This window comes from Dermochelys coriacea, chromosome 12, assembly GCF_009764565.3.
Source record: "Dermochelys coriacea isolate rDerCor1 chromosome 12, rDerCor1.pri.v4, whole genome shotgun sequence".
Taxonomy (NCBI): Eukaryota; Metazoa; Chordata; order Testudines; family Dermochelyidae; genus Dermochelys; species Dermochelys coriacea.
The window spans coordinates 23,362,649-23,389,460 of NC_050079.1; the positions used below are offsets into that span (position 1 = coordinate 23,362,649).

Consider the following 26,812-nt stretch of genomic DNA (forward strand, 5'->3'; position numbering starts at 1 on the left):
ATGTATTTATACAGTGGTTTCCAAACTTTTTGGATCTTGCACCCCCAAGGCCAGTTTTAGGGAAGCAAAAAAAAAAAAAAAAAACCTGCCGCTAGCGTGCCGCCGAAGAATCAAAGGTTAAGGAGTGCTGCGCTATGCTGACGGTGCTCCTCCTGCTGCGCACCCCCAGGGATGGTCTTGCGCACCCCACTTTGGAGACCACTGTATTTATATCTGCCTACTATATTTTCCACTCCATGCATCTGATGAAGTGGGTTCTAGCCCAAATAAATTGCTTAGTCTCTAAGGTGCCACAAGGACTCCTCCTTGTTTTTGTCTATTAAGCTGCACGCTTAAGCCTCACAGGTGTAGTGGCTCCTCCCAGGGGGCTGGGGGCGATGGAGCCGAGGTAGGTGGTACACGCTGAGAGTGGCTATGCGCCGGGCCACCACGTTGCCTGTCCTCCGTGCCGGTATGAACACGCAACTTCGGCACTGGCGAGAGGCGGCTACTCTGCTGCTGGCTGCCGGGTGCGGGGCGCCGGCCCGGCCGATGCGGTCCCTGCTAGGCCCCTTTGACTACGAGATGCTGCTGCTGCAGCGGAGCCCTCGGAGCGGCTTCCTGCCCAGCGCCCACGTCTTCCCAGGCGGCCTGCTGGAGGCGGCCGACTTCTCTGCTGACTGGCTGGGGCTGCTGCCCGCCTTGCCCCGCTGCGGGCTGGGCTCCGTGCGGCCGTCGCCGCCGGGCGGAAACCGAGCTCCGGTCTTCGCCACCGACCGGGCTGACCTTGGCTCGCCGCTGCTGGGGGACGTGGCCTTCCGCATCTGCGCCATCCGGGAGACCTTCGAAGAGGCGGGCATCCTGCTCCTGGTGTCGGGCCCCGGTCCCGCCGCTGATCCCGGCCCGGCCCGCTTGCTGCCTCAGCACCACCTGCCGCCGGGTCCGGAGCTCGCCGAGTGGCGGCGACGGGTGCAGCAGGACCCGGCCTGCTTCCTACAGCTCTGCCGTTACCTGCGCTGCGTCCCCAACATTTGGGCGCTGCACGAGTGGGGCAACTGGTTGACTCCGGTGCCCAGGGCTGGCCGGGGTGACCGGCGCTACGACACTGCCTTCTACCTGTGCTGCCTTGAGGAGCGGCCTCCGTACACGTCGGAGGACGAGCAGGAGGTGACAGGCTTCCAGGTGAGGTTTCATCACCACAAACACCTTCTGTCTTTCCCTATACTTCCCTTACATCCCATGGAAACTACAGGCAGGGCCCAGGAGGAGCTACGCCTATGTAACATTCATTTCCCCTCCTTCCCTCCCTCCCAGTGTCTTCATACCTCCAACATAGTGCTGGTCAACTAGGTGATTATGTAAATAGACGTCCTTGTACATCTTGTAACCTGCAGCCTTGTGCAGCACCGTTTGGAGTTGATCTGCCAGATTCCAGCTGTCCATACACCTACTGACATTCTGAAACCTACTATATATTACATATTTTGTAGACGGTAGGAAGTGATTGGATTTTAGATGATTAACCGATATACACCCACATGCCATGTGACTAGTAGGCGATGTTAGACTCCTAGAGGATAAATACATCAACCACAGAAGACCATCAAAAGGTGACCCACTTCTCGATCACTGTATACTGGTGGCCCTAGTCACTTGCTAGGGATAGACAGTCAGTCGTGTCCATGTTAGGTTTTTGTCCCTTTTTTCAGGGTTATGTTTACTGTCTCCTACTACAAAGAGAGAAACTTTTTTGCATGCTTTTCTAACACTCTGATAGGGGTTCAGAGTGGGGTCTTCTGCTCTCGGTAGCTACTGGGTAGGGCCAACCCCAGGTGGCTCAAAAGAACTGCCTGCTTGTCATCTCCTGCTCTGTTCACTGGATGGTTAGTTAATCCTACTCTTTTATGGAACTCAGTTCTTTATGTTGTCCAGCTGAGAGTGTGGGCCAGTCCTGAGATGCTAATCAACTCCCTCAGTTTCTTCCTAGAATCTATCTCTGGGATTTTTTCTGTGGTGGGGGATTGGCTGCTCCCTGAAGTGTTAAAGGGGCAGATCCTCCTGTTACAGTCCCCCATCATACACCCACATTATGCAGTATTAGTGGGATGTGACCCTTGAATGTTTATATGCTTGGGGATACTCTGGGGTGGTCTCAAGACAGAGACGAGTGTCTAATAACTGTGGTCTCTTGTACAAGTTCACTACAATTTTTTTGACACTACCAATGTTTCTTTGTGAGTATTTGTCTCTGATAGAAACTACATACAGTGAAACACAAACCAAAGTTTAAAATATTAGAGAACTTGTTTTGGACAAGTTAATACTTGATTATATATATATTTTTTATTTTTTACCAATATCAAATCAGAAATTTATTGTGGACGTCATTCACAAGAACATGGAGGGAAAGGTGTGTCAGTAAAGGCCTACACACCATAGTCTTGATACATGAAACCAACATTTAAGTAATAATGGAAGAATTTCATACATATAGAAAATACAACTGACATGAAATTAACACTGTATCTGGGTTTTCTAATTTCTGAAAACTGCATACTCATCTTGGCTAAGAAGCAAGTGCTTCGAGGTAAATTTTCACTTAATTATGAAGGCATTTGTAGCTATTCTATAGCTGAGTTTGCTTTGAGTTTTGCATTATTCAATGGAAGTCTTTATTATGCCCTGAAAGCAGAGTTAATATCCCCTTTTAAAAACAAAATTAAAGTCCAAATTTGTCACATCTATGAGCAATCCTCAAGTGTCTTATGAACTTAAAAAAAATCAATTTTTTTTTTTTTGCAGAAGAAATATTTTAAAATGCTACCATTCTGAAACTTTGTGTTGTGTGTGGGTAGTTTTTTGGTGTGTGTGTATAACTCACCAGTACAATTCCATTTCACATTTTTATTAGTTCAATCTAAATCTACGGACAACACGCTGAAAACTGTATCTCTTTTTTGAATCCAGAATGCTAAGAGGGTAAACTGTTCAGATAAGATGTTGTTCGCACAAGGCCTTCCTTGCCACTGCTAATGGTTTCAGTAAGGTTTATGCAATTGATAGAATTTCACCAAAAGAGATCAAGAAGAAAATAATATTTCATGTTTGTCTTCCTTTTACAGTGGTCAACCCCTCCAGAAGCTCTTGAACTCTTTAAATCTCAAGAAATATGCTTTGCTCCACCTCAGTTTTATGAATTATGTAGGCTGTGCAACTTTTCTTCACTTTGTGACCTGCATAGGTTTGGTTCTGATCGTGCATTAGAAGGGTGTGAACGTTGGATGCCTGTTACTTTGGCTGCTTCGGATGGCTACATTCAGTTGTTACCAGGTAAATTAACCAAGTGAAAGAGCTTTTATTACCATAAAAGAGCATTGGAAAGGATATAAACCCTTGAGCTTTGCGGCCAACTGACTGCTAGGGATCCAGAATAAAGTTTCCTTGAGAGTAGATTATCCCATTACTCCCTATTGCAGGGTTTCTTCGTCTGAAGTAGTTGATATTGGCCACTCTTAGGATACTGGACTAGACAGTATGGTAATTTCTATGTTTAATCAGATTGTCAACATGTGTTAACTCTCATACAGGGTATTGTGGGAGTCATTAATATTTTAATTTATGTCATACTTTTCACACTGAAGGGTACGACTATTTTATTTGTTTTTCATTTTTGTCTGCAGGATGAGTTATAGCCCCATCCTACTGGCATTATTTGGGCAATGGATCTGATCCTGCTAAACAAGAGTCCCAAACATTGCAGTATTCCGAGTGATTATTAGCTAGTCCATCTTTTTAATATCTTTATTTCTTGCTACTACCTGCCTATTTAAACATTTTAGATTTTACCTTCTTTCCTCTGCTTTTTTTTTTGGCAAAAGGGCATAAATTGTATCTTTACGTTGCTATTTTCTGCTTCTTGTTTTTTTCTGGTCATCTTCTCTCTAATTTTCTTATTTATTACAATTGGTCTTTCTTCTGTCTCCTAATTTCCTTTCTGTATTTTCATCATATTACATTTGCTCTCCATAAAAGGCTGGAAAAGATTATTCCACCAAGATCAGTTTTTAAACAAAGCTGGGTAATCTGATCTGCTTTCTGTTCTTAGTCTGCCACAACTTCTTGTGTAAAGTGGGAAAGTCACTTAATCTCTGCTTCATTTGTCCATCTATAATCTGTAATTTCTTATGTCAAGGATGCACTGAGACCATATTCATTAGTGTACATGAGGTTCTTGGATATTTCTTTATTTGTATGTAATGGAAAAAATAAATACATTTTACTATCTGAAAAAGCTGCCTTTGAACTTGAATGTTCCATTAGATTCCAGATTTATTGCAACATCTGGAACCTGCAGTGTTACATTCCTGATGGCTATTATGGAATTTCATGGCCATCTTGAAATTTGGGAAAGATTGGAAGTAATTTTCTTTTAAATATGATTGTACGCTGAACTCCATTTCCACACATTTTCAAATACTGATAATAAAGGAGCTTGTATCCTAAAAATGGCTAGATCACTGAAAAATAAAAGTATTTAATTAAAACTTAATATTTTTCAGGAGATGAGCTATATCCGAAAGATCCAGATTATACAGGAGAAAAGAAACTTTTTTTGTCTACAGATAAGAAGGTTGAAGAGCTAATGAAAGAAGACAGTAAACTTCACCGAGTTGTAATACAAAACCTTAACAATCTTACTGTCCATGTTAATATCCAACCAAAATATAAACACATCAATCCACTAAAGATGGACTCTAATATAGTGGGAAGTAATGCAGATTGCAATAGCAGACTCTAATATATCATCTCTTTTTAAAATTCTGTATGTATCAAATTTTATATATTTTAGTGCAGTTAGTCCTTTGTGACAGTTGCTAAGTGGTTAGCCCTGGAGGCTGAAGTCTTCATTTGCCAAAGAACAGGTCAGGTACATCATGGGCGTCAACAGTACAAGCTTCTTTATATTGCCATGCCAGTGTATCTCAGACAAGATCAGGAGAGGCTACTTTGGGTAAGAGAAGGGTTCAGACTTCATATATAGTTAGTACTTTGAACAAATGTGCCAGTTGTGATGTGGACACATGTTCATTGTGATGTGGACACATGTTCACTGAGAACTTGATGTAAACTACCAACTTAATTCATGTTGTTCACCAAAGAGCCATTATATGGTAATGATATTTGGCCGTTGCCAACGTATGTCATAAAAGTGGACTAGTCTGTAACCCATGTCCCTTGAACAATTCAGTTTCCTTTTCTCATTGAGTACTGAAATATTCTTGTCGCGCTTAGAATTTAGCTAGCTCTTCTATTCTGCTTCCAAAAGATATCTTTTGTATCACACTAATATGTTAATGTGTCTACAAATGTAATTAGAGGAGTTTTCCATTGTATGACTGCATTTCCTACTCTCATCTTCAGGAATCTCAACATGTGTTCATTAAGTTAACTTATTTGCCAACTATATTTTGTTTATAACTGTTCAATAAATGTTTATTTTCAGTAGTTTTATTTGTGTTGTTTAAGGTGTACTGAGACTTGAGAGATTTACTCCTTTCAAAATTTGTTTATTTCCAAATTAAGAACTAACTATCAAAGGACTGGTTTGACAGCAGTCATTCCCTTTATTTAGTACCATATTTACTTTAAATGAAAGATTTGATCAACTTAAAAGATGAAAATACTGTTTACTGTATAGTTCTGAGAATACAGAAATTAATGTTACCATATATATCGGTATGAACAACTGAAGAGGAAAATGTAGAGCCTTGAAAACATTACTGTCTTACCTCAAACATCCCACATTTGCTCCTTGACTATTATACTGATGGTATCTTGCCTTGCTATCTTTGTCTCCTGGTGTGGAAATACAGCTCACATAGCTCCCAAACTGTTGTTCATCTCTGCTACTTTTCTTTTACAAGTGGAGTTTTCAGAGCAAGACCCAGTGATATGAGATCTATGTAAAAGTGCTCCATGCTGTACATAAAAGGAGAGGAGAGGATAATTAGGGGCTAGACCTTAGACAGTAGAGCTTGCCAGAGAACAACAGTTCCATTTCATGACAACTTTTGAGGGTTTAAATTTTGGTTTTCTTCTGGATTAGAACAAAAGTAAAACTTTTTGAACACTTTCGCAAACAGAATTGTTGAAACATCCATTTTCAGATCAAAAAGCTCAGGTTTTCAAATTGTAAATGACTGGGGAGTCCACTCTGGGTCTCCGAGACCTTACTGTCAAACTTAATCAAAATCAATAAATCTCTGTGAAATGTTCTGGCTTTCGCAAAACAGCATATATTGACAAAAAAAGTTGAAAACGTTGAAATCACCTTTGCTAGACAACAAGAAGACAAGAGGAAGAAGAAAAAGTGGCAATTGGGAGATTTTGTGGGTTAGTGTCTCATGCTATTTCAGCTCTTAACCATTGCAGTATTAGGAGAATGAGGGGTACAACCTGCTTCTGCTCTGTTGTTTTGCATATGTGGTCACTTAAATGCCCCAGCCTGAGCTTGTTTTTTAAACTTTTTTGTTTAGCCACTAAAAATGGCAAAAGTCTTTATAGCTAAATTTTCAGGCACTGAACTAATAGCTGTTTGTTTTTACTAGAGTTACATTGAACACATACCTGTAAAATGATGCAAAAATGCTGAAATGTTTAATTTTTATTATTTAGTTGTGTTACATATAGAATACAAATAAACCTAAGAAAATAGCAGCTGTCCATCTATCTAGCTGGTAGTGCCTGGCAGTTTGTCATATAGGCATTTCAGTAAAAGTGACTTTTAAGGATAGGGTAATGGCTTTATGGACTAGTTTGGGGCCTGAGATCTGTGCACATAGGTTGGCATGAAAGAAGCAGACTGTCAGAGGGTGGCTTTTTAAGAGGAAGCAGGACCAGTGCACCTCTCAGTTGGGCTTAAAACAGGGCAGGTTGGGCACTAGAGAGGGAGAGACCTTATGGATGAGAATTGTGTTAGAGCACAGACTGATCCAGTCAGGAAAAAGGCAGATGAGAACTGCCAGAGACCAGGGGGACTATGGAATGTCCTGGAAGGAAGCTGTGATTGATTCCCGGGAGAAGGCTGGAGAGCAGCAAGAGGGTGTTGCTTGCTGCCACCAAAGATGGAGACTTGAAGTTCAGGGCTGGAGAACAGTGGAGGAGCTTATCTGCTGACACCTCCATATTGGAGCGCTGGACTCAGGGAAACAGTGGAGAGAGGCAGAAGGAGGAAGCGCTACTCTCTTTCTGAGGATGATCTCCCAGCAGAGAGGCTGTAGGAAGAGAGGTGTTCTACTGTAGCTGGAAGGGGTGGGGATGGGGGAGCTGTCCTGGCAGAAGGATAGAAGAGAACTGAGAAGGAGCCTAGGAGTGGTGGAAGATACTGGAGAATGGTATGGAAGAGACTCTCAGCAAGAGAGGCTGGTTGGGTGTGCCTGCTAGAAAGAGTGGGGTTTTAAGGACTATATTCACTTGTGTGTGGGAAGTGAACTATGTTTAATACTTTTTGTTGGGAATTATATGAGCTATTTTTGGTAATAAAGTATCTTCCACGAGGAGCATTGTGAAGGCAAAAGAGCTGTGATAGAATTACGGGGAGGTTGAAAGGGGAAAATAAGGAAGGTATGCTAGATCTGTCACCAGTGGGGCCACGGTAGCATACCTCCATACCCATGATGGAGTCAGAGAGGATGGTTAGAGGCTTAATGTAATAAGATTACAGAAGTAGGTTAATTGTAAAGGGCGTTAAAGATAAGCACAAGAAGCTTGTATTTGAAGTGGAAGAGGGTGAAAGTAATGAGGGACTCTGAGTTGTTAGGTTGACACAGAATGATGAACTAATAATTTAGCATTTGAAGGGAATTAGGTGAGTGCTAGGAAGATAAGAGAATTTAAAAATCTTTATACTACAACTGATCAGCTTCAGCATGAGACCTTCGTCACTTCCATACTATCGGATTCCCTTTACTTCATTAATTGCAGTTCATCTGTATACTAAAATGAGCTGTGAGAAGAAATGCAGCAAAGATGACATGCAGGGGGTTAGCTCACTGACCGTGGAAGACAGTACAGCCCTACATAATACTCCTTTACTCTTTTGCACTGATACAGTCGCAAAATCTATTTTTTTTCAAGTTTTGTTTTGTTTTTTTGATCGCGGCAGGAGCTGGAGTAAAATGGGGGGCGGGAACGCAACGAGGGGCCATTTTTGTGTCAGGTTCCTTTAGCATAGCAAGATTGTGGCAGCCGTTTGGAGCGTTAGACCAAGTCCCAAGGAACAAGTAACATTCCACACCTTCCTCGCCCCCTTCCCCTTCTCCTGCCTCACATCGCCCCCTCTCCCGCCTTCTCCCAAAGCGCCCTGGACTCTTCCCCCTTCCCGCTCTGCCAGGGAGAACACAGTTGGAATCTTGCGCGTGCATAGCGCACCTAAGCGGAGACAGTTGGGCGCCATTACAGTACGGGGTGGGGGTGGGGGGGGGCAAACGGCTGGGCGCTGTGCAGGCGCTTCCCGGTCGCGTATTCGCGTGAGGTTGGGAGCACAGAGCTTTTCGTACGGGAGGCATAGCGGAGGTAGCGTGCGCTCGTGCAGCGCTCTCACTGCGCAAGCGCCGGGCGAGGAACGGGGCGGGAGGGAGAGCCGGACCCGTGTAGCTTCATGCGCAGGCGCAGTAGAGATGCGCCTGGTTGGCCTTGCGCACGGTGCTTAGCTCTTCTAGCCGTTCAGGCTGTGTAGGTGGCGAGCTTAAGCGTGGGAAGAGGGTCTTCTAGAAGCTTCTGAAGTGTGAGGGTGGCTGTTAGTAGTAGGCGCTTGGCCTGCGGGCACCTTCGTGGGGAGGGGATTGTGAGTGAGGGTGAGGGCTGTTAAAGGGGTGATAGGTGGGGAAAAGGATGCAGCCTCCCTCTGAGAAAACTCAAAAGAACAACAAAGAAATAAACCCGGGGAGGAGATGGGGGGAGGGGAAATCGTTTTCTTAATTTTCTTAAAAAAAATTCTATCTCCAGTGGGTTGTTAACATGAGAGTTCCCCTTTTATTTTCTTCTCTTCCCCCCAGGGATCTGCCTTAACCCTGGTAGAAGGGGGAGGAGAATTGTGTGCTTTCCTTACACATGTGAGTCTCAAGCTAGGGATGTGTGAATGGTGGGTACGGGCGTGCTTGGTGTATGTCGTTCCTAGTATTTTGGTGTGTGTTAATGGGGAAGTTGCACCATCCCTTCCCCTTGCCATGTATATTTTTCAGATATTGAGGTGAATGTGGGATTTAGACAAACTGTCATGCTCCCAAACACTTTATCCCCAATATCGAGAAGCGGTGTGGGTCCTCTCATCAGTCCCACACATTTTGACCGTTACATTGATTAAGGGGTTAGGAAGTCCCTTGTATTCCTTCTGTGTTTTATTTCTGATATGGAGGAGTGTATATTTGTGTGGGTTATTTTATTGCTCTTGCACATTTACTGCTAAATTGAGAGATAAGAAGTCACTTCCTCCCTAACATATGGTCCCCCAAACTAGAGTATGTATGATGGGAGCATTAACCTGAAAGAGGGTTGTCGCATTTCTTGTGATAATATATCCATAGAAATTGCATCACTTTGTAATTGTTGAAATATGCCCTTTCTGTCTAGATTTCTGGTTCAGGCTCTTCATTAAATTCAGCTTTTTTTTTTTCTTTACCAGCTTTTCTTCTTTTGGCTTCATTTTCACTCTGAAATGTCAACTTTCAGCCCTCCATCCTCCTCTGCTTCTCAGTGGCTGGGCTTCCTTTAAAATATCTATAGGATTTTGTCAGCTTGAAATTTATTTAAAGAGTTGAAAGTTGTTTCTGATATCACACCAGTCCTTACATAGCCCCCTGCCACACTTTTTGTTTTTATAATCACATTTTCTTTAATTTTTTTTCTCTCCCTGGTTGCTGTGTGGAAGGAACACTCAAACAAAAGAGAAAAATGACAGATTTACTAGACAAAAAGGCTGTCAGATGAACAAAAAATGGAAAAAATAGTATTTTACTGTAATATTTTAATTTATAGTATTCTTAGATGTTAAGCAGTTTTCAGACACTTGTGATTTTTAAGTTGATGGTATATCTTTAAGCATTGTGTGTCTCTGTAAATGGAGTTACTGCACTTTCTAAATTTTCACTGCACCTTCAAAGATAAAACTTCTCTCTCTCTCTCTCTCTACCCATTGTTTGATTTTTATCAGAGATGTGGAGGAGGAATCTTTCTTGTTTGTTTGTATCAATTTTTCATTCTTTTATCTGTGAATCTTCACTAAGGGAGCTTTTTTTTTCTTTGTAAGACTGGAGTGAGAACTGTAAATCAGTGTTCAGAGTAGCAGCCGTGTTAGACTGTATCTGCAAAAAGAAAAGGAGTAGCTGTGGCACCTTAGAGACTAACAAATTTATTTGAGCATAAGCTTTCGTGAGCTACAGCTCACTTCCCGATGAAGTGAGCTGTAGCTCACGAAAGCTTATGCTCAAATAAATTTGTTAGTCTCTAAGGTGCCACAAATACTCCTTTAAAAATACAGCCAGCTAAGTGGGCTTATTTTAAATCTGTAGGCTCTTTAGATATGGATAGTATCACTCCAATTTTAGCTTCAACATTTGTAAGATTTCTATAAAATTGATAGCTAAACACTTGATTATCCTTTACATCTCATTTCAGCATTGCAGAAGAGGACTTCAGTAGATGAAAATGATTGAAGTCTTGATATTGAAGGTATATTGATTTTGTTTTAAAAGACGTCTCAGTATTGTAAAGAACTTTGTGCATATATTGGAACACAAGGAACTTTAGGGACAGGAAAAAAATAAAATATCCAGAATAAAATTGTTCATTCTTTTTTGGGGGGGGCTTATGGGGACACAGGCAAGTTGAAATCTAGTAAATTTTTAAAAAGTTAAAAGTAATTTCAGATATTTATCTGCTCCTGAATTTTCTCTGCCAATTTTTATTTGCAAGGATACTTTAATATTTGTAACTTTTTCTCCCATTTTACTGCATGGAGCCCCATAGAAGCAACGTGATACTGACCTTACGCATATATACAAAGTAAACAAAACGTAAAAATAAAGAAATATATTTTAGCTATAGTAATTTTGGGTGTTGTTACAATGAGTGAAAAACAAAGTGTTGTTTTTTTTTTTGTGTGAGTGTGCATGCAAATCTGCATTGTCCTTCCACTGCTTTTATGAAAAAGAGAGGTTTAAGTTTCGGCAGATCCTTGGGGAAGTGGGGGTAGAAAGCAGGGAGCTACGGCCCTATAGTATTATGTTCTCTTTGCCCTGTCCAAATGGAAGGCCTATTGGGGAGACAGCATCATTCCTTGGAAATAAGTGAGGAAGCAACAGTTAAGATAATGCTGACCAAGTAGGTATTATCTCTCACTGTCCTCTATTGTGGTGGGACCCTTTTCTACAAAACGGTATAACAACAAGTTTGGGACTGATAGGAGCATGCTTCTGCAGGAGCATGGCTACTGTGAAGATGGTGGAAAGTGGGAATTATTACGGAGGTGCTGGAATTCCACAGGTTACCTGTAATCCATGCAGATTTCAAAAGATCTGTATGTGTTAATGATTGAATCCACTAACTGTTCCTCAGGGTGGGAAAAGCCAACCCCCCTTGGTGGAAACTGTGAGAATAGGAACTCATGACATTTCCTGCTCCCTGTGTAAGAGAGGCCCATAATATTATAGACTGATTTTGTCTTTTATGCGTGGTTTAGGGCACTTGCAAAAAATTTACAGAGATTTACTAGGCCTGGCACAAAATCTGTTTTCCTGCTTTACCTCAGTGATTCTCCACTTAGCTTAATATAATTTAGAAAGGCTGCTTTAGGTGGGAACCTCTGAATACCAGAAAAATTGAATTATGAATACAGAAAGAAAACAAAGGATAGAAGGAAAAAGTGGACAGAAATTTTGTGGTTCTGACAAAACTGAACATTTGAAGAGCTCAGTTCCAATTGCATGCTCTTTTTCTTCCATCCCCAAAATGTAGTAATTAGGATTCTCCAGAAATGATTCTTGAGCCGAGGAGGAGACTAACACAAATTGTGGATTGATTCAAGAAAGGGCAGGTGTGATGTATCCTAGGTATGCCCTGTATCTAAGAGATTATTGGAGGAGAATGTTGTCTGTTGTGAAACCATGAAATGTGTCCTTACTCCCAGGGTTCAAGGCTAATTTTTTTGTCTTGGGAAATAGTTGCTCTTAAACCCAAAATTGTAGTCTCCAGCTCCAAATCTTTGGTCATTACCTAGGCAGTTTTTAACAGGACTCAGTAATATTCTAGTGATGATTAACTTACATCATTTAAAAATAATTAAACTGACAATATAGGGTTTTCTTATGCCCAACATCATATTTCTTGTGAATATGACATTTTCTAAATGTATTAAATGTACGATAGTAAACTAAACCTAACGTTTCCTTTTATTGTAAATACTCTGTTTAAAAATCCATCCTGTGCTCCCTCACTAGACACAACTGTACTTTTTCTAAACTGCTATTAGTCCCTCCCCACGTACATGGTGTTAACTTCCTCCTGAAGTGCAGTCAGCAAACCCTGTTCCTATCCTACTTTCTCAACCAGACCATCCCTGGTGTTCACCAAGTTTTTCTCTGCTTGATGTCCAACAGATTTCAGTGGGTTTCTTTTATCTTGTTTGTATCCGTCTTGGTGGTAAAACAGAACTTGTGGCTGGGCTGGGACCTTTGATCCCCTTATTTAATTGAGCCTTTTCACTTAATTTACTAGCCTTCTCTGGAAAAAGGCAGAACAGATGCAGTGCTTCTGCCTATCTTTGCCCCTATGGAAAGATGGATAAGGAAAAGAGAAACAAGCACAGAAAAGAGATGTGCCAGTTACTCTACCATGCTTCAGTCTTGCATAGAAGGGCACAGTTAAGCTTGCTTTTCCAGCTTCAGGAACAGGATAAATCCTCATATTCATGAGGGAGGCAAGAAGCACTGTAAAAGGGACTTGATTCATGCTTATCATCTGGTCCTGTGTCTTTATTAGAATTGTCTCTAGATCAGGGGTCGACAACCTTTCAGAAGTGGCGTGCGAGTCTTCATTTATTCACTCTAATTTAAGGTTTTGCGTGCCAGTAAAACATTTTAACATTTTTAGAAGGTCTCTTTCTATAAGTGTATAATATATAACTAAACTATTGTATGTAAAGTTAATAAGGTTTTTAAAATGTTTAAGAAGTTTCATTTAAAATTAAATTAAAATGCAGAGCCCCCCAGACCAGTGGCCAGGACCCGGGCAGTGTGAGTGTCACTGAAGGTCAGCTCGTGTGCCATAGATTGCCTACCCCTGCTTTAGATCAGTGGTTTCCAAAGTTGGATGCGCAAGACCATCCCTGGGGGGTGCGCGGCAGGAGGAGCGCTGCCGGCACGGTGGCAGCAGTGCTCCTGGACCTTTGATTCTTCGGTGGCACGCTGGTGGCAGCTCTTCTTCTTTTTTTTTCTTTGCTTCCCCAGAGCTGGCCCTCGGGGTGCGCGATTCAAAAAGTTTGGAGACCACTGCTCTAGATGATTCTAATCATGCAGAAAGAAAGCTAATGTTTTATAAATGCAGAAAACTGGCTTAAATTCTGATTTCCCATGCCATAGAACATTCTCAAAATAATTCCTAGCAGGTATCTTTTAGAATAACATCTAGTCTTGATTTTAAAATTGTCAGTGGTGGAGAGTCCACCATGACCTTTGATAGTTTGTTCCAAAGGTTAATTACTCTCACTTTTAGAAATGTACACCATATTTCCAGTCTGAATTTGTCTAGCTTCAACTTCCAGTCACTGGATTGTGTTATACCTTTCTTTGCTTGAGAGAAGAGCCAATTATTAAATATTTGTTCCCCATATAGGAATTTATAGACTGTAATCAGTTACCTCTTAACCTTGTCTTCGTTAAGGTAAACAGACTCGAGGAGATCAATCTGTCACTATAAAGCAGATTTTCTAATCTTGTAATCATTCTTGTGGCTCTTCTCTGAACACTTGCTAATTTTTCAACATCCATCTTGAATTGTGGGCACCAGTACTGGACCCAGTATTCCAGCTGCGGTGTCATGAATACCAAATACAGAGGTAAAATAACATCTCTACTCCTGCTTGAGATTTCCTCTGTTTATGCATGCTGGGATCGCATTAGTCTTCTTGGCCACAGTGTTGCACTAGGAGTTCACATTCAGCAGATTAACCATCACAAACCCTAAATCTTGTGAAGAAGTTTATAAAGCATTCCTGTAAACTGTTCACTCCACAAGAGATGCCACATAATGGTCAGATAAAGGTAATTTTATGAGGAAACATGCTGAGTGAATCCTTTGGTCCTGTATCCCCATATTTTCCAACCACTATAAGATAGACATACTTATGATCCCATGGGATTTGATAGGAATGTGTTGCAAAATATGGTGTTTCAGTAACCTTTCTTGACCCCCGTTTTTGTATCTCTGTGTACAGTTTAAACAGTCCAGTAATCTTCCCATGATTTTTTTTATCTCCTCATAGTGTCTTATTTTGAAGATGTTGGATATGAAGGCAGTAGGGAGGGGAAAAATATTACTTAGGTTTAGATGATTGAACCCTTTATATTCAACCGTCTTAGCTTCCTTCAGAGAGATTATTTTTGGTAAACATCTGTCACAGAGAAGGAATAGATTATTTTAGTTAAAAGTCTGTTATAGATGTTGGGTTAAATAGTTCAGGAAACATGAAGTTGAGTGTATTACAGCTTTGGAAGTTACCAGCATTTCTTAAACTACTGAGTTAATCCAAAACTGTGGAAAATTATGGGTTTAAAAAATTGGGGAAGCCAGCTTGCCTTGCAGGTGAACTTTGGAAAAACCTGTACGTCAGTGCTGAAGCCCAAAGCACAGTGGAAAGGTGAAACCTTGTTCCAAAGATGCTGTGTTCCAGATCCCCAAGCCCAGAGTGTGGAGGAAAGACCACCTGTCTTCAATTTGCTTCTAGAATGCATCCCTTTTAAAGGCAGGCGGAATTGATCCTGGCAACACAGCTGGTGAACTGGACTTTGCTATATTAAAAGTATAGTATGTAATACTTTAAATGTGTAAATGTTGTTGTTTGGGATGTTAAACAGATTATCATTTTTTTTTTACAGAAACTCTTATATTCACCTTTTAATGACAAAGTGTAAATGTCAGAAGATTTGACTTTTTAAAGCCACTAGAAGCTCTGATTTTTTTTAACTTTTTTCATGTTACAGTGCCAGTTATGTGATTTGAATATTAGTGATAATTTTGTCTTTGAAAGTTTATGTATGTATGTTGCTAAGATGTTCTTGGAAATATGCAACTTTTAGGGGTTTTTTTTTTTTAACTAAAAGTTTAGCACCTGATATTGCTCCTTGTTCTTGTCATCTTTTTTTGTGTGGTTTTAATTATGCTTCACCTTTTGATTAGATTGAAGACCCAGGTTGCTTTTGGGTCATTGTAAAAGGATGCGGGCCTTTTGTAGACAGTGAAATGGAATATAAAAAACTGCATGCTGAAATGAATCAGTTCTATAAAAGAGATGTGGAGGAAGTAAAGCCATTAACATTAGAAGAAGGGCAGGTAACATTTTCAGTCATTTTGCTACATAAAGATTGTAAGGGAAGTAGAAAATTCTGGTGTTTTATTGGGTTATTAGAGGTTTATATATTTGTTAGAATCATAGCTTATAAGAATTTCTTATCCTGAAAGTGAACTTAAATTAAAATGTAACTACATTATCTTGAACTTTTGAGAAAAGTGTGTGGTATGGGTTTAGAGGTATTTTTGGGTAATTTAAGTTAGAGGATGAGTACATATTCAGTAAAAGCTTTATCTGGCATGTTGGCAGAATGGGGGGTGCCAGTAAGTCAAAAATTCCAGTTAACTAAGAGGAAGGGAGTTTGGCTGTGGGAGGGGGCTCAGGTTAGGGAGTTGGGACGCAGGAGGGGTTTCGGGATGCCTGATCTGGGCGGCACTCACCTTGGGCGGCTCCTCGCAAGTGGCAACATGTCCCTGCTGTTCCTAGGCAGAGGCACAGCCAGCCGGCTCTGCGCACTGCCCTTGCCCGCAGGCACCACCCCACAGCTCCCATTGGCTGGGGACCACGGCCAATAGGAGCTGCAGAGCCAGGGGGCGGGGTGGGAGCAGCGAATGCAGCCCCTGTGGCTGTTCCTGTGCCTAGGAGCAGCAGGGACGTGTCGCTGCTTGTGGGGAGCCGCCCGAGGTGAGCACCGCCCAGATCTGGCACCTCAAGCCCCCTCCTGCGTCCCAACTCCCTGCCCTGAGCCCCCTTCCGCATCCAAACTTCTTCCCAGAGCCTGTGCTCTGCATCCCCTCCTGAAATGCTGGTTTGTAGAGCTTTCTGGTTGGCAAAGTGCCAGATAACAGCTTTTACTGTACATTTGTAGAAATAATATAATATATAACCACATAAGATGTAAAATACTTTTTTTGAGGACATCACTGGAAATAAAACTATTTTTTTTCTTCTCCTTATAAAAAGACTTTGTTCTGTAGCTATTTCTGTATTCAAGAAGTGAATATATAACTTGTACAAATCTAGGTCCATATACAGAAATATATGTATCTTTTATTTCCCTAGGTTTGTGTGGTTTTTTGTCAGGAACTGAAATGCTGGTGTAGAGCAGTTGTTAAGTCAATCCTGATCTGTGCCGATCATTACCTAGCAGAGTGTTTCCTTGTGGATTATGCCAAGTATATTCCTGTTAAAACAAAAAAGTATGTATTATTGTGATTTACAAAGTTATTGATGAAGGCTTTTTTTTCAAATTAATACTTTTAATCTTGATTTATATTGACTAAAACTAGAGAGCTATGGTAGGTTAAATTGTGAAGACTGTAGGTCAGGTCCTGCAAACGCTACTAGGCATATAATGGGATCACTCTCAGTATTTAAACACAGCCTGACATTATTTGCAGTATCAAGTGCTACATTTGTCACTACATAGGCTAGATACCTCTAGGACAGCGTTTCTGAAACTGGGGGCCATGAGGGTACTCCAAGGGGTCCCGCTGATCAACTCCTTTTCCCTCCCAGTGCCTCCTGCATGCTGGGGAACATCTGTTCAATGGCGTACAAGACGCTCTGGGAGGGAGTGGGAGGACTGGGGATGGGGCATGCTCTGGGGAGGGGGCAGAAGATGTGGAAGCCTGTTACTGCTAGCATATACAGTAAAAGCTGTGTTATCTGGCACTTTTGACAACTGATAACTCTAAAAACCAGCATTTCGGGAGAGGATGCGGGGCACAGGCTCTGGGAGGAAGTTGGGGTGCAGGAGGGGGGTTGGGGCAGGGAGTTAGTTACTTTGATTTAAGTCTTTCTGAAATCACCAAATTTAATCATGATTTAAATAAAAAAAACAAAAAAAACCTTGATTTAAATCATCAATCTAAACCATGTTTTGCATTTGGACTTTTTAGTTATTTTCTAAAGAAAAACTGAGTCTCATTGGTTGGTAACCATTAAGACATGTTGATTTGCAACTAAATATAGCCTTTATACTAAATTTGGTGCTCCTTTTTGCTAACTATATGGATACACATTTATTTAAGCAATTATATAGCTTAACTTACATCTATTCAGATTCTTAATTTTTACTTGTGTTAGAAAATGGTGAATGATGCATTTCCTATTTGAGATAATTTTTATTTGTGATGTGTGTCAAGCTATATTTGGAAGGAAATTCACTTAAAATGCACAAAAACATTTAATTTTTTAAATAAAACTATCATAAATGTTCTGGATACAGAAGAAAAAATATTTACCAAAACATGGTTTGCATTTAAATCTAACTTATTTATTAATCAAAGGAAGTATGATCTGTAGGTTTGTAAATTGAACTGATTATTTTGTGTCACTATGTCCCTTCAAGATCTTAAGAACTAAGATCTTATCTCACACACAGTTATTATACTTAGGGTATGTCTACACTACGAAATTAGGTTGAATTTATAGAAATTGATTTTTTTAGAAAGCGATTTTATACAGTCGATTGTGTGCGTCCCTACTAAGCGCATTAAGTCGTAGGAGTGCGTCCACGGTACTGAGGCTAGTGTCAACTTTCAGAGCATTGCACTATGGGTAGCTATCCCATAGTTCCCGCGGTCTCCGCTGCCCATTGGAATTCTGGGTTGAGCTCCCAATGCCTGAAGGGGCAAAAACATTGTCGCTGTTGGGTACATGTCATCAGTCACCCCTCTCTCCGTGAAAGCAACGGCAGACAATCGTTTTGTGTCTCTTTTCCGTGCGGGCGCCTTACTACTTTCAGCAGCCAGTGCAGTAGGTCTGCAAACCATCGTAGTCATTCACTGCTTCCGCTGCAACTCTGCTCTCCTGATGCTGTGAATCCATCTCACAGGTCCTCTATATGACTGTTGTCATCCACCACTTTTGCTGCCCCTCTCCTCTCTTGGTGGTCTCACAGGGCTGCTTCTGCTGCAACTCTGCTCAGCTGCTCTTGTCTCACCATACCATGGCAAGCATGCAGCCAGCTCAGCTTTTGTGTCCTGGCAGCAGACTGTGCAATAGGTCTGCAAACCATCGTCATTGAACGACCGCTTCTCCTGCAACTCTGCTGTCTTGCAGACGCCATACCACGGCAAGCATGGAGCCCGCTCAGATCACCGTGGCAGTTATGAGAATTGTAAAGACCTTTCGCATTTTCATGCAGTATATGCAGAACCAGAACATGCAAAAGGAGGCTATGGCTGGGTGGTGACGAGAGTGATGGGGACATGGACACAGACTTCTCTCAAAGCATGGGCCCCGGCAATTTGGCCATCCTGGTGGCAATGAGGAAGGCTCATGCCATGGAACAGATTCTGGGTCCGGGAAAGAAGCACAGAATGGTGGGACTGCATAGTGTTGTAGGTCTGGCTGCGAAACTTTCGCATGCGTAAGGGCACTTCCATGAAATTTTGTGACTTGCTTTCCCCTGCCCTGAAGCGCAAGAATACCAAGATGAGAGCAGCCCTTACAGTTCACAAGTGAGTGGTGATAGCCCTCTGGAAGATTGCAATGCCAGATAGCTACTGGTCAGTTGGGAATCAATTTGGAGTGGGAAAATCTATTGTGGGGGCTGCTGTGATTCAAGTGCTATCAATGGTAGTGACTCTGGGAAATGTGCAGGTCACAGTGGATGGCTTTGCTGCAATGGGATTCCCTAACTGTGGTGGGACGATTGAAGGAACGCATATCCCGGTCTTGGGACCAGAGCACCAAGGCAGCCAGTACATAAACCAAATGGGGTACTTTTCAATGGTGCTGCAAGCACTGGTGGATCACAAGGGATGTTTCACCAACATCAACATGGGATGGCTGGGAAAGGTACATGATGCTCGCATCTTCAGGAACTCTGGTCTGTATGAACAGCTGCAGCAAGGGACTTACTTTCCAGACCAGAAGATAACTGTTGGGGATGTTGAAATGCCTATAGTTATCCTTGGGGACCGAGCCTACCCCTTACACCATGGCTCATGAAGCCATTCACAGGCACCCTGGGCAGTAGTCAGGAGCTGTTCAACTATAGGCTGAGCAAGTGCAGAATGGTGGTAGAATGTGTATTTGGATGTTTAAAAGCACGCTGACACAGTTTACTAACTCAGATCTCAGTGAAACTAGTATTCCCATTGTTACTGCTGCTTGCTGTGTGCTCCACAATATCTGAGAGTAAGGGGGAGACGTTTATGGCAGGATGGGAAGTTGAGGCAAATCGCCTGGCCGCCGATTACGCGCAGCCAGACACTGGGACGGTTAGAAGAGCACAGCAGGACGCACTGCGCATCAGGGAAGCTTTTAAAAACCAGTTTCATGGCTGACCAGGCTACAATGTGACAGTACCGTTTGTTTTTCCTTGAGGAAAACCCGCTCCCTTGGTTCACTCTACTTCCCTGTAAGCCAACTGTCCTCCCCTCCCCCCTTGATCATCGCTTGCAGAGGCAATAAAGTCGTTGTTTCAAATTCATGGATTCTTTATTAATTTGTCACACAGATAGGGGGAATACCTGCCAAGGTAGCCCGGGAGGGGTGGGGAGGAGGGAAGCACCAGGTGGGGTGAGGGAGGAGGGAAGGACAAGGCCACAGTGCACTTCAAAACTGATCTAATGCCAGCCTTCTGTTGTTTTGGGCAGCTCTCTGGGGTGGAGTGGTTGGGTGAGGAGGCTATGGAACTTGGGCAAGGAGGGCAATTGGTTACACGGGCTGCGGTGGCGGTCTGTGCCTTTCCTGCACCTCAGCCATACGCCAGAACATATCAGTTTGATCCTCCAGTAGCCTCAGCATTGCATCCTGCCTCCTTTCATAATGCTGCTGCCGCCATGTCTCCAATTGCTCCAGCCATCTATCCTCTCGTGCGTCCCTCCTGTCCTTGTGTTCATTTTGTGCTTTCCTGGGTTCTGCCATTGTCTGCCTCTACACATTCTGCTGGGCTCTTTCAGTTTGGGTGGACTGCATGAGCTTAGAGAACATTTAATCACAAGTGCTTTTTTTCCGCCATCTTATCTGCACTAGCCTCTGGGACAGAGATGCCGGTTGCAGCGTTGAAACATTTGCAGCTGTGGGAGGAAAAAAGGGAGATTAAAATTGAAAAAGACACATTGGCCATTTAAAATGAGGGGCTGATGTTTTCGGATTAATATGCAGCACAAACCCAACTAACCCCCCCCCCCCACACACACACCCAATTCTCTGGGATGATCGCTTCACCCCTACTGCGTGGCTAACAGTGGGGATGATTTCTTTTCAGCCACAGGCAAACAGCCTAGCAGGAATGGCTACCTCTGATGTCCCCTTAATAAAATTCCCCTATTTCAACCAGGTGACCATGAATGATATCACTCTCCTGAGGATAACACAGAGAGATAAAGAACGGATGTTGCTTGAAAGCCAGCAAACACTGGGACTACACACTGCCGTGCTTTGTTATGCAATGATTCCAGACTACGTGCTACTGGCCTGGTGTGGTAAAGTGTCCTCCTGTGGAGGATGCAATAAGGCTACCCTCCCCAGAAACCTTTTTCAAAGGCTTTGGGAGTACCTCCAGGACAGCTTCATTGAGATGTCCCTGGAGGATTTCCGCCCCATCCCCAGGCACATTAACAGACTTTTCCAGTAGCTTTACTGGCCGCGAATGCATCCCAAGTCTTCAGGGCAAATTAATCATTAAACACACTTGCTTTTAAACCATGTATTATATTTTACAAAGATACACTTACCAGCTGTGCCTTCTCCGCCTTCAAGGTCCGGGAGCCCAGGTTGGGAGGGTACTGGCTCCAGGGTGATAAACAGTTCCTGGCTGTCAGGGAGAACGGTTTCTCCCCTTGTCTGGTGTGCGCTATCTTCAACCTCCCCCTCATCATCTTCCTCGTCCCCAAAATCCTCATCACTGTTGCATGAGACTCTCTTGCAGGAGTCCACGTACGGGTGTGGGGTAGTTGTAGGGGAACTCCGTACAATTGCATGCCGCTCATCATAGAAGTGGCATGTCTGGGGCTTCGACCCCGATTGGGCGTTTGCCTCTTGTGTTTTTGGTAGGCTTGCCTGAGCTCCTTAAGTTTCACGCAGCACTGCTGCGGGTCCCTGTGATAGCCTCTGTCCTTCATACTCTTGGAGATTTTTATTCAAATATTTTGGCATTTCCTCTTTTGGCATTCTGATAGCATGGATTCATCTCCCCATACAGCGATCAGATCCAGTACCTCCTGTTCAGTCCAGGCTGGAGATCTTTTGCGATTCTGGGACTCCATGGTCATCTCTGCTGATGAGCTCTGCATGGTCACAGACAAGGAAATGAAATTCAAAAGTTTGCGGGTCTTTTCCTGTTTACCTGGTCAGTGCATCTGAGTTGAGAGCACTGTCCAGAGCGGTCACAATGGAGCACTGTGGGATTGCTCCCGGAGGCCAGTACTGTTGAACTGCGTACACGCTAACCAAAATTCAATCTGGCGATGTCTATTCCAGTGCTAATCCACTTGTCAGGGAAGAGAACAGAAATAGATTTTAAGAGCCCTTTAAGTTGACAAAAATGGCTTTGTTGTGTGGACGGGTGCAGCATGAAATCGATCTAACACTGCTAAATTCGACCTAAACTCGTAGCGTAGACCAGGGCTTAGACTGGAAAAAGAAAACAAGCTTTCCTGCTTTTTCAACTGCCAATTGGTTTCTTAACACTATGTTGCCAGCTGCAGCGGGGTGGGATATGGGAGTGCTGCTGTGCCCTAGAATGTGTAGAGAATAGAGATTCGTATCCGGTTGTTGCATCTAATTATGTTTAAAACTTTTTTTCACTGTTAAGCATTCGGGTTGCAGTGGAAGCATTTATGCAACTCCCGTATAGAGCGAAAAAGTTTAGATTGTACTGCACAAAGCCAGTCACGTTGTGTATAGATTTCTGTGAAGACGCTGCAGAAATAGTGTAAGTATGGCTTCAGAGAAATATAGTGTACTACACACAATTAGTAGTAATACATTTTCTAGTTAAATGTACAGCTTAATTGCAAAAAGACATTTATTTTTATAATGATGGTTTCTTTTCCCTGTCAAGGTTCCTTCCCCATTCTGAACTGTAGGGTACAGATGTGGGGACCTGCATGAAAGACTACCTAAGCTTTTTCTTACCAACTTAGATTAAAAATTTCCCAAGGTACAAACTTTGCTTTGCTTTGTCCTTGAACCGTATGCTGCCACCACCAAGTGTGTTAAACAAAGAACAAGGAAAGAGCCCACTTGGAGATGTCTTCCCCTCCCAAAATATCCCCCAAGCCCTACACCCCCTTTCCTGGGGAAGGCTTGATAAAAATCCTCACCAATTTGTACAAACCCAAATCCTTGGATCTTAAGAACAATGAAAAATCAATCAAGTTCTTAAAAGAAGAATTTTAATTAAAAGAAAAGGTAAAAAAATTATCTCTGTAAAATCAGGATGGTAAATACCTTACAGGGTAATCGGATTCAAAACATAGAGCATCCCCCTAGGCAAAACCTTAAATTACAGAAAGACACAAACAGGAATATACATTCCATCCAGCACAGCTTATTTTACCAGCTATTAAACAAAAGGAAATCCAACACATTTCTAGCTAGATTACTTACTAACTAACAAAAGTTCTGAGACTGCATTCCTGATCTGTTTCCGGCAAAAACATCATATAGACAAACCCTTTGTTCCCACTCCCCCCAGCTTTGAAAGCGTCTTGTCTCCTCATTGGTCATTTTGGTCAGGTGCCAGCAAGGTTACCGTAGCTTCTTAACCCTTTACAGATGAAAGGGTTTTACCTCTGGCCAGGAGGGATTTTATAGCACTGTATACAAAAAGGTGGTTGCCCTTCCCTTTATATTTATAACACCCTCCTTAGTAGGGTCTTTGGGATTGCTATTGAATTTTGTCTTTCCTATATTTCTGTACCACTCTTGCAATGGCTGCTATTTTTTTTTTTGATGAACCAAGTGGTTTATTCTTTTTTTTTTGTAGTCTTCGGTTTGGTTTGGTTTGGAAGAGGGAATATATGTAATGTGACATAGTTCCTCCTCTCTTTTGGTGGGTCTTGTGCTTATTGGCAGATTTGCTTGCTTTGGAGCTTCACGGCAGCCCTCAGCTTGGCCGTTTTTCTGAACCCACAGTCCAGGTCGATGACTCCTGTGTCTGACCAGGAGTTGGGAGGATTTGGGGGGAACCTGGGCCCGCCCTCTACTCCGGGTTCCAGCCCAGGCCCTGTGGAATGCAGCTGTCTAGAGTGCCTCCTGGAACAGCTGTGCGACAGCTACAACTCCCTGGGATACTCCCCCATGGCCTCCTCCCAACACCTTCTTTATCCTCCCCATAGGACCTTCTTCCTGGTGTCTGAATAATGCATGTACACCTCAGTCTTCCAACAATCCCCGTTCTCATTCTCATTCTCAGCTCCTAGTGCCTCTTGCTCCCAGCTCCTCTCACACACACCACAAACTGAAGTGAGCTCCTTTTTAAAACCCAGGTGCTCTGATTAGCCTGCCTTCTTGATTGGCTGTAGGTGTTCTAATCAGCCTGTCTTAATGGTCTCCAGAAGGTTCCTGATTGTTCTGGAATCTTCCCTGTTACCTTACCCAGGGAAAAGGGACCTACTTAGCCTGGGGCTAATATATCTGCCTTCTGTTACTCTCCTGTAGCCATCTGGCCCGACCCTGTCACAGTAACTTAAGTTACATTCTATGTGTATCGGGTGTTATAATCACTATAATGGGCCTTCTGTATAGGAAGTGTGAGCTGATAAGGCATTCACGACTTAAATAAGGAGCTATTAAATGGTGTGCTTTTTTATTTTTTTGGACCCTTAAATATTTTAACAAGGATTCATGTTGCATTAAATTGTGAACTCTGTGGGAAACTTTTGTCATACTTGTTAAACGTTATTTCACAATAGCTTAATGTTTATTTTATTAAAAGTAATGAATGTGTTCTTACAATTTAATTGCCTGTTCTATTTTTTGGAGACTAACTTTCCTTCACTTTCTTTGAGGGTATAGACCAACGTGTTTTTGTCTTTTACTAATATACAATCAAGGGACAGAATTGTGTTCAGCAATTCTAAATCAGTAATGTGCAATTCCTCTTGATAGCAGAACTGGAAAATGTAGCTGTGATCAATTAGACTGAACTCATGCACAGTGTAGTAAACTTAAAGTATTCCTATTATGTTGTATCTAATCTGTTCTTTGTTTTTTCCAGTGATGGTGCTTCAACTGCCATCCTTGGTAGTATGCTATAATTGACTTAGCTGTTAAAATATTTTTCATAATTTCATTCAAGTGTACTATCATATAAAATAGTGATGTGTGAAAAATCACTTTGTTTTATGCTACAGAGAGATAATTGATCTTGTTTATATCTTTCTAGACCTGCAAAGAGATGGGACAGTGCTGCTATTCAGTACTTTCAAAACCTTCTAATAGGTAAAGAAGAATACAGTTACAACCAAGAATGTTGTTGAAATGACACAAGAGAAATCAAAATGAACAGCTGGCTAACTTGTTATAGGAAGTGTTACAATCTTGTCCAGTCCACCTCTCTAGTTGGGCATTGGTCTGTTGTAAAAGGACACGAATCCCGAGTCCTGCATGCTTCTAAGCTCTGCTGGGTCTGGTTAATGATTGATTGCTGTTCCTAGTTCTGGGGGCCTCAGGCATACACCTGGGTGCGATGCCCGTGTCAGCCCTCTTCTTGTGAAGTAGGACCTCCTAGTCTGGCTGCCTTAGATCCCAGAACCAGTGCCACAGCCCTTGTAAGCTCCCAGCCATTTAGGTATGTATCCCTAGAGTCCAAATGGCTATGGGAGCTCTGGTTTCTCAGTTAATCCCTTCAGGGACAATGTGACAGGAAGGCAAGGAACACAAGTTTAGCCAAGCAAATTCTTAATACAGACACTTTACTCTTAACAAAGCACATGAGTTACAGATCTCTGGAAAATTAAGACAGTCCGGAATGTAGTCCCCTAGTCTCATCTCATCCCTATTGAGAGTCCTGAAGTCTGGTCTGTGTCCTTAGGCCTTGCAGCCCTGTTGGTCTTCCCTTTGTATAGCGTGGTCTGCTTGCATGTGGTAATAGGTGGCCTCTTTCTTAGCGATGCAGCCATCTTTTTAAACTTGCCTCTGAGCTCCTGGCTGAGGAGCTGAAGAGCTTTTATTGAACTTCTGGACAGGCTGGTAGTTGAGAGACAGAGTTGATGGCCCTTAATGGTTCTCTTGTTAACCCTCTGCTAGGGTGTTCCACACCATAGCATGAGCATACACTGACCAAACTATGCTGACCTTGTCAGGATTAGACTGGTTTTCTGCACCACCTTGGTGTCACGTCATGACGCAATATGGAGATTACAATGCAAAGTGAAGGTTACAGTCCAAAATGGTGTTCACAGTGTGACACAGATGTATCCCCAGTCTGTCACTGGAAATAATACAAATCTAGTAATTGATGTGCCGGAAAAGGGCAATAATAAATGTCTAAAACACTCCAAAGCCTATCAATGGGGATTTTGAAATCTACTAGTATAAATTAGGGCTGTCGATTAATCGCAGTTAACGCATGCGATTAACTCAATAAAATGAATCGCGATTAAAAAAATGAATCGTGATCAATCGCACTGTTAAACAATAGAATACCAATTGAAATTATGAAATAGTTTTGGATGTTTTTCCACATTTTCAAATATATTGATTTCAATTACAACACAGAATATAAAATGTACAGTGCTCACTTCTATATTTTTATTACAAATATTTGCACTGTAAAAATGAAGAAAGTGTTTTTCAAATCTTGTACTTCATACAAGTACCATAATGCACTCTTGATCATGAAAGTGCAACTTACAAATATAGATATTTTTTGTTACATAACTGCACTGAAAAAACCAAAACAGTCTAAAACTTTAGATCCTACAAGTCCACTCCATCCTACTACTACTTCAGCCAATCGCAAGACAAACAAGCTTGTTTACATTTACAGGAGAGAATGCTGCTTCGTATTTACAGTGTCACCTGAAAGTGAGAACAGGTGTTCACATGGCACTTTTGTAGCTGGCCCTGCAAGGAATTTACGTGCCAGATATGCTAAACATTTGTATGCCCCTTCATGCTTCGGCCACCATTCCAGAGGACATGGTTCCATGCTGATGACACTCGTTTAAAAAAATACCTTAATTAAATTTGTGACAGCACTCCTTGGGGGAGAATTGTATGTCTCGTGATCTGATTTATCCTCATTCTGCCATATAGTTCATGTTATAGCAGTCTCGGATGATAACTCAGCACGTTTTTCATTTT

At 42.2% G+C, this 26,812-nt stretch overlaps 2 protein-coding genes across 4 annotated transcripts in view; both read left to right on the forward strand.

Moving 5' to 3' along the window:
- Positions 1 to 299: 299 nt before the first annotated feature.
- On the forward strand, positions 300 to 5,484 carry NUDT19 (nudix hydrolase 19). 2 transcript variants are annotated; one of them, XM_038368967.2, is made up of 3 exons: positions 300 to 1,161; positions 3,102 to 3,309; positions 4,539 to 5,484. In XM_038368967.2, the coding sequence occupies exons 1-3, from the start codon at positions 415 to 417 to the stop codon at positions 4,775 to 4,777; spliced, it is 1,194 nt and encodes a 397-aa protein (XP_038224895.1). In that variant the 5' UTR covers positions 300 to 414; the 3' UTR covers positions 4,778 to 5,484. The 2 variants fall into 2 exon arrangements, with proteins under 2 accessions (XP_038224895.1, XP_043350855.1); XM_043494920.1 differs by having other exon boundaries at positions 351 to 1,161; positions 3,660 to 5,484.
- Positions 5,485 to 9,018: 3,534 nt separating this feature from the next.
- Positions 9,019 to 26,812, forward strand: part of TDRD12 (tudor domain containing 12) — a 124,201-nt gene continuing 106,407 nt past the window's right edge. Inside the window, exons 1-6 of one of the 2 annotated variants that reach the window (XM_038367731.2) lie at positions 9,019 to 9,092; positions 10,654 to 10,707; positions 15,430 to 15,582; positions 16,604 to 16,740; positions 22,314 to 22,433; positions 24,891 to 24,946. In XM_038367731.2, coding sequence (XP_038223659.1) covers positions 10,678 to 10,707; positions 15,430 to 15,582; positions 16,604 to 16,740; positions 22,314 to 22,433; positions 24,891 to 24,946 — 496 coding nt within the window. In that variant the 5' untranslated portion in view covers positions 9,019 to 9,092; positions 10,654 to 10,677. Of the gene's footprint in view, positions 9,093 to 10,653; positions 10,708 to 15,128; positions 15,583 to 16,603; positions 16,741 to 22,313; positions 22,434 to 24,890; positions 24,947 to 26,812 lie in introns of those variants that run through there. The other variant, XM_043494929.1, reaches the window with a different exon arrangement.